The sequence below is a fragment of the Ictalurus furcatus genome, chromosome 22, assembly GCF_023375685.1.
Source record: "Ictalurus furcatus strain D&B chromosome 22, Billie_1.0, whole genome shotgun sequence".
Taxonomy (NCBI): domain Eukaryota; kingdom Metazoa; phylum Chordata; class Actinopteri; order Siluriformes; family Ictaluridae; genus Ictalurus; species Ictalurus furcatus.
In genome coordinates, this window is record NC_071276.1 from 110,588 (window position 1) to 122,040 (window position 11,453).

An 11,453-nucleotide genomic window follows, 5' to 3' on the forward strand; every position below is an offset into this window, starting at 1 on the left:
TTAACTCAATAGAACAAATGAATCACGTGAAGTATTCTCTGACGTGACTTTATTTAGTCTAAGTGCCTCAGGATAGCACAAAGTGTAATCCACAACCACCAGAACATATTTGTGAGCTCACAGCAGTATCCTAATGGATCCATGCTGACGCAGTGATTAGGAGGGGCACAAGGAGATCCGGTGGAAATGTTGGTGTTTAAATGTCTAACAGGTGTGGTACTACTGGCAGAGACTCCAGAACTCAATGTCCAAGGACAGTCAGTGGAACTGATCCCACAGCCTCTTGCTAGTGCTCCTGGGGGTGAGTGAGAGTAGTGATCTTGGACCACTGCAGAACTAGCAGAAAGGTTTGGTGGACTTCTCTGGGTAGTTGAGGAGATGGACACTTATGAAGAAATATTCAGAAAGAAGTGGCTGCTGTCTGCAGAAATGTTTTATTTCCTCTGTGTCATTGTTCTCATCTGTGTAGGAGAGCAGATCTTTCCTGGACTGATGGACTGGGGAGAAGGTAAGATTTATACTGGTGTGAAATGGAACAATAAATTCAACATTACATAAATATATATACACACTGATTCAACAGCTGGGGTTAGCAGTGGAGAGAACAGCTTCAGTTTATTTCTGAAGACCAAATTTTTATTATTTATTTAACTGAAGGTGCACTAAGCCCCGCCTCCACTCCACTGTAATTGGATGCTGTACTGGATCTGCTCTGATTTCCTGCTGGATGCTTTTAAAATACTTTTTAAATAACACAAATTAAGCAGTAAAAGGTGCTGAGTTTTCATCATATGTAATACACCTAGTATATATATATATATAAAACAGAAAAAAATCAGGGAAAATAAAAGAAAAGTCGAGAAGTGGAAGAGAGAGTCCAAATACTGGGGTGAAATGATGGTTTTTGTTTTATTTCCGAAAGAAATTCATAAGTCACATTTTAAATGGCAAAACTGAGAAGTGTTTTAAACACAAAGGCATAAAAATAAAGATTGTACACAAAAATCTCTCACATTAACTCTATACACCGTGATAAAAACATCAGAAGGTCACGTAGCGAGAGAGAGAGAGACAGAGAGAGAGAGACAGAGAGAGAGACAGAGAGAGAGAGACAGAGAGAGAGAGATTAACACACATCACAGTGTAGAACTCCATCTCCACATCACTATAAACTTCTCTAGAGCTTCTTCTCTTCCTCTAATCTTCTAGAACCTTCATCAGAATCCTAATGATCAGTGTCAGGTGGCCATGTGGTGAGTTCTGCAATAAAATATTTCTGAACAGAGGGGAGATCTACCACAAACTGGAACAAAGCATTCTGCTGCAGGTGTTTGAGGTTAGTTGCTGCAGGTGTTTGAGGTTAGTTGCTGCAGGTGTTTGAGGTTAGTTGCTGCAGGTGTTTGAGGTTAGTTGCTGCAGGTGTTAATGTTCTTGCCGTCGGCCGCATCCTCAACCAGAGACACGTGATAATCAGTGGACAGCGTGAAGTGTGAAACACAGCCGACTAAACCTGCCAGGTACTGACGACTGGTGCGAAGAGCGATCTCCTTCATCCCACCTGTTGAAAAATCATCATCATCATCATCACTAAGTGTGTGTGTGAGTGTGTGTGTGTGTGTGTGTGTGTGTGTGTGTGTGTGTGGTACCTATGTAAAGTTCTCCGTTGATATTGAGCTGTCTCATCTTGCCAGGTGAACGTCCTGTCTCAGCTCCATAATCATCTACGGTCAGCTTCCCACTCTGTCCATCCCTGATGATGGTCAGAAACAGGAAGCAGAAGGTAAAACAGGAAACAGGAAGTTGTAGAAAGAGTAACAGGAAGTAGGAATGGATTCTGACCTGACTGCTTTCACTCTGTGCCATTTTCCATCACTGAAGGCTCCATTAACCACCACAAACACAGCCCCACTGCCCAGGTCATAACTGCAGAGAACATCACCGTCATCTGTGTGTGTGTGTGTGTGTCAGTGTGTGAGTGTGTGTGTGTGTGTGTGTGTGTGTGTGTGTGTATGTGTGAGTGTGTGTATGTGAGTGTTTGTGAGTGTGTGTGTGAGTATGTGTGTGTATGTGTGAGTGTGTGTGTGTGTACCTGAAAACAAGTGTTCCATTCTGCAGGCCTATAGACAGATAGTCAGTGTGAGCTTGGCCCGGGTTCTCTCCTCTCCACAGTAACAGTCCATCCTTACACGAGCTCTTAAAGCGCAGGAACACACTCGTCCTAGAACCAGATAGCCTACACACACACACACACACACACACCAGTCAAACATACAGACAGACCTACTTACAAATCCAATATACATCAAACATACACACACAGACACACATACACACTATTGATACACACATACAGACACACTATTGATACACACATACACATACACACACATTACTGATACACATACACACACACTATTGATACACACATACACACTATTGATACACATACACACACACACTATTGATACACACATACACACACACACAATTGATACACAAACACATACACACACACACCGTTTGAGTATCTCTTGATTGTCGTATGTCAGGTAGCTGCGGCCCGTAAACTGAGGAATTTCAATGGCTTCAGTCACCGCTTACAGAGAGACACAATCACAAACACACAGAGCAAGAGAGAGGAAGCATTTCTGAAACCTGAAGACAACACTCTCAGACAATCAGTGTGTGTGTGTGTGTGTGTGTGTGTGTGTGTACTCACAGTTAAAGCAGTAGTTTCCACACTCTGCACATTCAAAGCAAAAAACAGAAGTTTAATAGATTTTGTAGTGTGTTTTGCAACTTGTTCAATTTCATACACAACACACAAAGAACACACACATCACACACACAACACAAACACACACACACACCACACACAATACACAACACACACACATACACACAACACAAACACACACACACACACAACACACACATACACACAACACAAACACACACACACACACTCTTGTTCAGTTCAGCTGAATTACTTTCCTCCATCATTTCTTTATCAAGTCATTAATAATTATTATTATTTAATTAACATTGTAAAATAATTATTAACTGAAAGTCAGATTAAACTCAGTGTCACAGTTTAACCAGAACGACTCCTGAAAGTGTTTTTATTGTATGTAAACTGATGTAATTACGAGTGTTGTGGTGGTGCAGTGTGTATCGGTGTCTCCTCACAGCACAGGTTTGACCCTGAGATCAGGTTACTGTCCATGAGGAGCTTCACACCTTCTCCCTGTGTCTGTGGAGGCTTCCTCTGGGTTCCAGTTTCCTCACAAAATCACATCAATAAGTGGATTGGCTGAGATAAATTTCTCCTAAATGTGTGTGTGTGTGTGTGTGTGTGTGTGTGTGTGTGTGTGTGTATTCCTGGGATTGACTCCAGATCCACCAACACCCTGACGAGGATAAAACGCTTACTGAGAGAGTGTGAGTTTATTTCACTTACTGGGTTTCAGTATATGACCACAGCAGTATTTATAGTTATAGTGTGTGTGTGTGTGTGTGTGTGTGTACCTTTCTGGCAGTGTGTTCCGTCATACCCCAGTGTACAGTCACACTCGTACTCATCTCGTTTGGGTCTGCATGTTCCTCCGTTAGCACACGGGTTCTCCACACACGGGTGGGGCGTGTTCATCACATTCACGCCCACCACATGACCCGTCACCACGGCAACCTCACGGTCATTCAGTGTGATCTACATGCAGGAAGCGTGTGTGAACTACATGGAATCTGACCTATACTGATTCTGATCTGTACTGAAGCAGAAATAGAGTTACACCTACTGGAGATGTTCAATCTCACTTCTACACGGTTCACGCTACCACACATTTAGTCTGGTGAGTCAGTCAGGGTGTGTACCGAGTTCCAGGTCATTCCAAAACAATCGATTAGAGACAAATTTATTTCAGCTTTAACTCACTGTATCAGAATTCCAGTAAAACTGAAATAAATCTGATTTTAAGCCATAATTTTGAAATGATCTTTTATGGAAATACAGTCGACCCTCTAATTGACTTAACGCAGAAAAATGTATGAAATGAGTTATGAAATATTGTATGTGTGTGTGTGTGTGTGTGTGTGTGTGTTTATACTCTCTGAATGTCACCGCTGAATGGTCTGATCACTCCTGCGCTGCTTTTTGTGGAGTCATAATCAGGAACCCCACCGATATAGAGAGGAGAACTGCACTTAATCTGAGTAAATGCACCCTACACACACACACACACACACACTTAATAATTCTAACACATCTTAAAACTTGATGTAACAGCATTCATAAAACAGCAATTTATGCTTTTAAAGTTAAAAAAGTATTAATGTGATAAAACTGAATATTAACGATCACACACAGTGACTGTATTTTACCTCGGCACTGCCCTCTACTGGCCGCTGACTGTCCACCTGCAGGAGGCCACTTTTAGCCGTACGAGACACTCTGAGATCGTGCCACATGTTCATACTGACAGGCTGCTCACTCCTGAAACACACACAGAGTGAGAGTGTGTGTGTGTGTGTCTTCAGTTTGGGTTTTATTCTTCCTCCTCCTTCTCTACACAATCCAGTAAAGTGCAGGATTATCTTCACTGATTAAGATTGTCTTTTGTGGAAGACACAATGAGGACACCTGTGAGTTTTAAGTTATGTTCAGACAGGAATAGTGTTCAGGACGTGTGTGTGTGTGTGTTCAGTAATGTAGTTGAAGGACATATGTAGTAATTCTGATGGATTCACAAGTGGTCAGAGATGGCACAGAGATGGGTGTGTCCTCACCATGTACACACTCGTCACACTAAATGCTCCATTTACTTTTAGATTCATGGAATTTGGTGGACATCCTTATTCAGAGCGACTTACATTTATCTCATTTATACATCTGAGCAGTTGAGGGTTAAGGGCCTTGCTCATGGGCCCAACAGTGGCAGCTTGGAGATGCTGGGGTTTGAACTCACTACCTCGTCACCGAGCTACCACTGCCCTACTCCATGCATGAATATGAGAAGCCATCTTGTTAAACTACACCAGATCTGCAGTGATGAATGTGACTCTGCAGACAGCCGTACATGAGTAAGAGAACACGGATATGTTCAGCAGAGAACCAGCACACACACTGACCTGATGATGGCAGCTCCAGAGCCACAGTCGAAGTGGAACTCTACAGCTCCGCCCACCAGGACAATGGACAAGAAGTCACGGCTGTGCTCGTCGTGGCTGTAGATCAGAGTCCCATCCTGATTGGTGGGTTTGAAGGTGATGTGGAACTCCATGAAGGAAAGGTAGTAGTGTGTGTGCTGAGGCCAGGGGGCACTGGCGTATGACTGCACACTCTCACTGAAGCGGGGCAGAGACAGCACGAAGCCTGACACACAGAGGATGTTGGTCAGAGAGTGTGTGTGTGTGTTTGTGTGTGTGTGTGTGTGTGAGAGAGAGAGAGAGAGAGAGAGAGAGAGAGAGACTCACTCTGCTCACAGTGAACTCCTGTGTATCCCAGAGGACAGAGACAGATGTAGCTGTCTGCACGAGTCGGGTAACACACTCCACTGTGCTCACACACCACCTCATCACACACACTGGTACTGCACTCACCTGTAACACACACACACACACACACACACAATTCCACATGCTGTTACATTTCCTGTGTGTTTGTGTGTATGCATCTTACCAATGTCCGCCCCATTGAGGGCATGTCCCTGAGGCCAGGGTCTCAGCTCAGTGTATCTGCCATTGATTGACAATCTCTGGACACACCCACGAAAGCCGTGATTGGTTCCCACTGCCTTCACAAGCCAGTAAACACTGGGAGCTCCGCCCACAAACAGAGGAGTGCGGAAAGTTATTTTGCTGTAGTGACCCTGTAGCACACACACACACACGCACACACACACACAAATTATTTCACTAGGTTACTCAGAGTATTGGAATTTTTGCTTGTGTGTGTGTGTGTGTGTGTGTGTCTCTCTCTCTCGCTACATGGTTAATGATCATGATTTTTGGGAAGTGCTAATGAACACAAGGTTTACTTTATTCACACACATTTTACACTGTGTGTGTGTGTGTATGTGTGTGTGTGTGTGTGTGTGTTGTAATGATCGGCTATGATGATATCATGTGGGGTCAAGGGACATGGTCGCCGCCCTGCTCACTCACTCTCTGTGACCTCCACATCGAGTGCTGACACGCAGCCTCATGTTAAGGTACCATTTGTGGGATGTTTTACTCAGTTAATCCTCTTCTAATGACCGTGTGTGTGTTTGTGTGTGTGTGTGTGTGTGTGTGGTTACCAGTGAGCGTCCAGACACAGGGGTATCGTTGTCGAGTCGTAGCCAGCCATTAACTCCATCTCTGAACAGAGTGACTGTGTGCCACTGACCAATCACAATGGCGCCATCACTGATGATCTGCCCTGCCCCGGTGCCACAGTTAAATCTGAACACACACACACACGGTCAATTGAGGTGGTAGAGGAGTAGTTGATGTGGTAGGGGAGTAGTTGAGGTGGTAGGGGAATAGTTGAGGTGGTAGAGGAGTAGTTGAGGTGGTAGGGGAATAGTTGAGGTGGTAGAGGAGTAGTTGAGGTGATAGAGGAGTAGTTGAGGTGATAGAGGAGTAGTTGAGGTGGTAGAGGAGTAGTTGATGTGGTAGAGGAGTAGTTGAGGTGGTAGGGGAGTTGTTGATGTGGTTGGGGAGTAGTTGAGGTGGTAGAGGAGTAGTTGAGGTGGTAGGGGAGTAGTTGATGTGGTAGGGGAGTAGTTGAGGTGGTAGGGGAATAGTTGAGGTGGTAGAGGAGTAGTTGAGGTGATAGAGGAGTAGTTGAGGTGATAGAGGAGTAGTTGAGGTGGTAGAGGAGTAGTTGATGTGGTAGAGGAGTAGTTGAGGTGGTAGGGGAGTTGTTGATGTGGTTGGGGAGTAGTTGAGGTGGTAGAGGAGTAGTTGAGGTGATAGAGGAGTAGTTGAGGTGGTAGAGGAGTAGTTGAGGTGATAGAGGAGTAGTTGAGGTGGTAGCGGAGTAGTTGAGGTGGTAGGGGAGTTGTTGATGTGGTTGGGGAGTAGTTGAGGTGGTAGAGGAGTAGTTGAGGTGGTAGGGGAGTAGTTGAGGTGGTAGAGGAGTAGTTGAGGTGGTAGGGGAGTAGTTGAGGTGGTAGAGGAGTTGTTGAGGTGGTAGAGGAGTAGTTGAGGTGGTAGAGGAGTTGTTGAGGTGGTAGAGGAGTAGTTGAGGTGGTAGGGGAGTTGTTGATGTGGTAGGGGAGTAGTTGAGGTGGTAGAGGAGTTGTTGAGGTGGTAGAGGAGTAGTTGAGGTGGTAGGGAAGTAGTTGAGGTGGTAGGGGAGTAGTTGAGGTGGTAGGGGAGTAGTTGAGGTGGTAGGGGAGTAGTTGAGGTGGTAGAGGAGTTGTTGAGGTGGTATTGGAGTAGTTGAGGTGGTAGGGCAGTAGTTGAGGTGGTAGAGGAGTTGTTGATGTGGTAGGGGAGTAGTTGAGGTGGTAGAGGAGTTGTTGAGGTGGTAGGGGAGTAGTTGAGGTGGTAGAGGAGTAGTTGAGGTGGTAGAGGAGTAGTTGAGGTGATGGAGGAGTTGTTGAGGTGGTAGGGGAGTAGTTGAGGTGGTAGAGGAGTAGTTGAGGTGGTAGAGGAGTAGTTGAGGTGATGGAGGAGTTGTTGATGTGGTAGGGGAGTAGTTGAGGTGGTAGAGGAATTGTTGAGGTGGTAGCGGAGTAGTTGAGGTGGTAGAGGGGTTGTTGAGGTGGTAGAGGAGTAGTTGAGGTGGTAGGGGAGTTATTGATGTGGTAGGGGAGTAGTTGAGGTGGTAGAGGAGTAGTTGAGGTGGTAGGGGAGTAGTTGAGGTGGTAGGGGAGTAGTTGAGGTGGTAGAGGAGTATTTGATGTGGTAGGGGAGTAGTTGAGGTAGTAGGGGAGTAGTTGAGGTGGTAGGAGAGTAGTTGAGGTGGTAGAGGAGTAGTTGAGTTGATGGAGTAGTTGAGGTGGTAGAGGAGTAGTTGAGGTGGTAGAGGAGTAGTTCAGTTGATGGAGTAGTTGAGGTGGTAGAGGAGTAGTTGAGGTGGTAGAGGAGTAGTTTAGGTGGTAGGGGAGTAGTTGAGGTAGAGGATAGCAGGAAGTAGAGGTGATCTGTAGAGGAAGTGACCTGTAATGAATTTTCCTCCGCACCAAAGTGAGGGACATGAAATCTCCTCGACCGTGTTCGTTCTCTCCACAGTACAACAACAGCCCGTCCTCAGAGTCCGCCTGAAACACACACACACACACACACACACACACAAGCATCAAGCTGCTTTTATTATAATCATGCTTTTCTTAGCTGTGGACACAGTGAGAGAGAGAGAGAGAGCAATACAGAGAGAGAGAGAGAGTGATACAGAGAGAGAGAAAGTGACACAGTGATAGAGAGAGAGCAATACAGAAAGAAAGAGAGAATAATACAGAGAGAGAGAGTGAGAGAGAGTGAGAGAGAGTAAGTTGCAGTGTTGGACCTTGAACTCCAGAGTGATGTGGAAGTTCTGGTACGAGTTTTTTAGGGGCTCAAATGTCATGTGAGAAAATCCGTAAAACCTTGGAAACCGGATTGACACACCTATGTAGAAAACACACGTCAGTCTCACGCAAACACACACACACACACACACACACACACACACACACACACACATGCAAATAAACCTTCAGAGCAGAGTTCTCCATGGTGACCGAGGTTGCAGTGACATCGTGATCCTCCACTGTTGTAGTCATTACTGCAGAAACTGTTGGGGGGGCACACTGTCTCCTCACACGTCACATTGTATACACTTGGCTCCACTCCTTCCCAGGATGTGGATACAAGGCTGGTAGTGGGCAGGGCATGTTTAGAAAGGGCGGGGCTTGTGCTCGGTACAACAGTGGCGGTGGTTAATGTCCAATTGCTTTTGACTGACATGTCACTCTTCTGATTTTTAGGTGTGTTTTCAGGTGTGTTTTTGATGATAGGTGTGTTCTGAGGTGTGTGTTCAGGTGTGTTTTCAGGTGTGTTTTTGATGATAGGTGTGCTCTGAGGTGTGTTCTGCCGTGTGTTTTCAGGTGTGTTTTTGATGATAGGTGTGCTCTGAGGTGTGTTCTGCCGTGTGTTTTCAGGTGTGTTTTGGATGATAGGTGTGCTCTGAGGTGTGTTCTGCCGTGTGTTTTCAGGTGTGTTTTGGATGATAGGTGTGCTCTGAGGTGTGTTCTGCCGTGTGTTTTCAGGTGTGTTTTGGATGATAGGTGTGCTCTGAGGTGTGTTCTGCCGTGTGTTTTCAGGTGTGTTTTTGATGATAGGTGTGTTCTGAGGTGTGTTGTGAAGTTTTGTCTTTCTGTAAATGATGTGTCCGTTAACAGAAGCGCCGCTGGGTGATCGGAGCTGAGAGCGTAGGTTCTTTGTGGCAGGAAATGGCATCGGCTGTAAAAATGCAAACGGAAACATCACCTGACTGAAGACACTTTAATACTGAATTAAATGAGAGTCTGAAGATGTTTGAGGAAACAGAGTGAGTGAAAGGGAGATCATCAGCAGGTCTGTGATTCAGTGCTAGAGTTAGCATTCTGAATAAAAAACCCGCAATGCTATTGTTAATGCAAATATACAGTTAGTGAGTCTGATTAGTGAGTCTGATTAGAGTCTGATTAGTGAGTCTGATTAGAGTCTGATTAGAGTCTGATTAGTGAGTTTGTTTAGAGTCCGATTAGTGAGTCTGATTAGAGTCCGATTAGTGAGTCTGATTAGTGAGTCTGATTAGTGAGTCTGATTAGAGTCTGATCAGTGAGTCTGATTATTATCACTCCCAGCTCACACACCTCGTCTATAAAGACATCATAATCTGAGTCCACACCAAACCCCGCATCATCAGTGTAGAGATTCTGATCACCACTGCCCCCTTCACCTGGACCTGCCCCACACACACACACACACACACACACACACACACACACACATACATACACACACACAGACACACACACACACATTATATATATATATATATATATATATATATATATATATATATATATATATATTAGAGTAGATTTGTTCACTCGTGTTGTCCGATGTTGAAGTTGAGATTGTGATTGGTCAGAAAGTGTTGATTAATCTTCTATAAAAGCAGATCTGACAGTGAACAGTATGAGTGTCTGATTACCTGATTATTATCATTCACTGGTATAGAACACCAATCTGATACATCAGCCCCGTCCTGTGTAATCCCACTGAACTGTTACCCACAATTACCCCTCTTAATCTGGGGGGATTTGTGTGTGTGTGTACTTTGGGGTCTTTATTGGTCTGTCTAAGAGGGTGGTCTTAACCTAATTTCAGCTTTTGTATGATGTGTGTGTGTGTGTGTTTAATCTCTGTGTAATGTAATTATCCCTCTTATGCAGGTCTGAGTAGTCAGTGGTGTGTGATGTGTGTATTATTGGTCAGTGGTGTGTGTGATTGGTCAGCGGTGTGGTGGGCGGGGCTTACCAAGGGTGCGGGTGGGGGGGTTGACTGGACTGGGGTGACTGACTCCATGCTGGTTTACAGATCTGATGATGAACTGATAATTAGTTTGAGGAATCAGACCCTTCAGAACCATCGAATTCGACTCCACCGGCTCACGGATGATCGTCCACTCGGAGTCCATCTCTGGCCTGTCCCACACACACACACACACACACATGCACACGCACACGCACATGCACACAGCACCACCTGATCTTCTGTATTATTCCATGATAAAGAATTGGGCTGAATGGAGATACTCACGGGAGGGGCTTAACTTCCTGTGATGTCACAATTTTAAACACTGTTTAACACATTCTTACATCAAACAGCACAACATTCAAACAAAAACACACACACACACACACACACACACACACACACACAGACACACACGCACACACGCACGCACACACAGGGTACCTGATGTATGCAACCAGGAAGTGGAGCACAGGTGAACTCCCCTGACTTTCACCCTGCTGCCATGACAACGCCAATTCCGTGTCTGACAAGGCAACCACTACAGGCTGAGTGGGAGGGGAGGGGGGCATACACACATCTGATAGACAGACAGACAGATGGAGATATAGACAGAAAGATTGAGAAGAGAGACAGAGAAACTAATAGAGATTGATGTATAATGATAAATAAGAAGAGTTGTGATTAATGAGTTTTGATGAAGGGGGTAGTGTGAGTGGCCAGTGGGAGTGGTTTACCCCGGGAGGCGGTGCTTACAACCCTCGGCATGCTGGGACGTCCCTGTGCTGTTCCATCATACGCTGCCACACTTACACTGTACTGAGTCCCCACGTCCAGTCCTCCAATCACCATGTCCTACACACACACATACACACAAGCTTTATAAGGTGATATTTTTCAGTAAGTTTATTAATATATTGTGATTATTATTGTGATGATTTGTACTCACTGAACTCTGTCCA

The 11,453-nt window shown here is 45.1% G+C and overlaps 1 protein-coding gene across 1 annotated transcript; it reads right to left on the minus strand.

Annotated features, from left to right (window-relative positions):
• Positions 1–330: 330 nt before the first annotated feature.
• Positions 331–11,411, minus strand: LOC128599263 (pikachurin). The gene is made up of 20 exons (XM_053610773.1): positions 11,229–11,411; positions 10,936–11,071; positions 10,495–10,661; positions 9,825–9,916; positions 8,682–9,429; positions 8,495–8,595; positions 8,149–8,249; positions 6,297–6,441; positions 5,678–5,867; positions 5,473–5,598; positions 5,128–5,371; positions 4,381–4,492; positions 4,107–4,223; positions 3,529–3,709; positions 2,720–2,743; positions 2,518–2,596; positions 2,090–2,233; positions 1,840–1,923; positions 1,647–1,750; positions 331–1,558 (listed from the first exon to the last, which is right to left on the minus strand). Exons 1-20 carry the CDS (start codon positions 11,341–11,343, stop codon positions 1,407–1,409), a joined length of 3,162 nt encoding a protein of 1,053 aa, XP_053466748.1. The 5' UTR covers positions 11,344–11,411; the 3' UTR covers positions 331–1,406.
• Between the last annotated feature and the right edge of the window lie 42 nt (positions 11,412–11,453).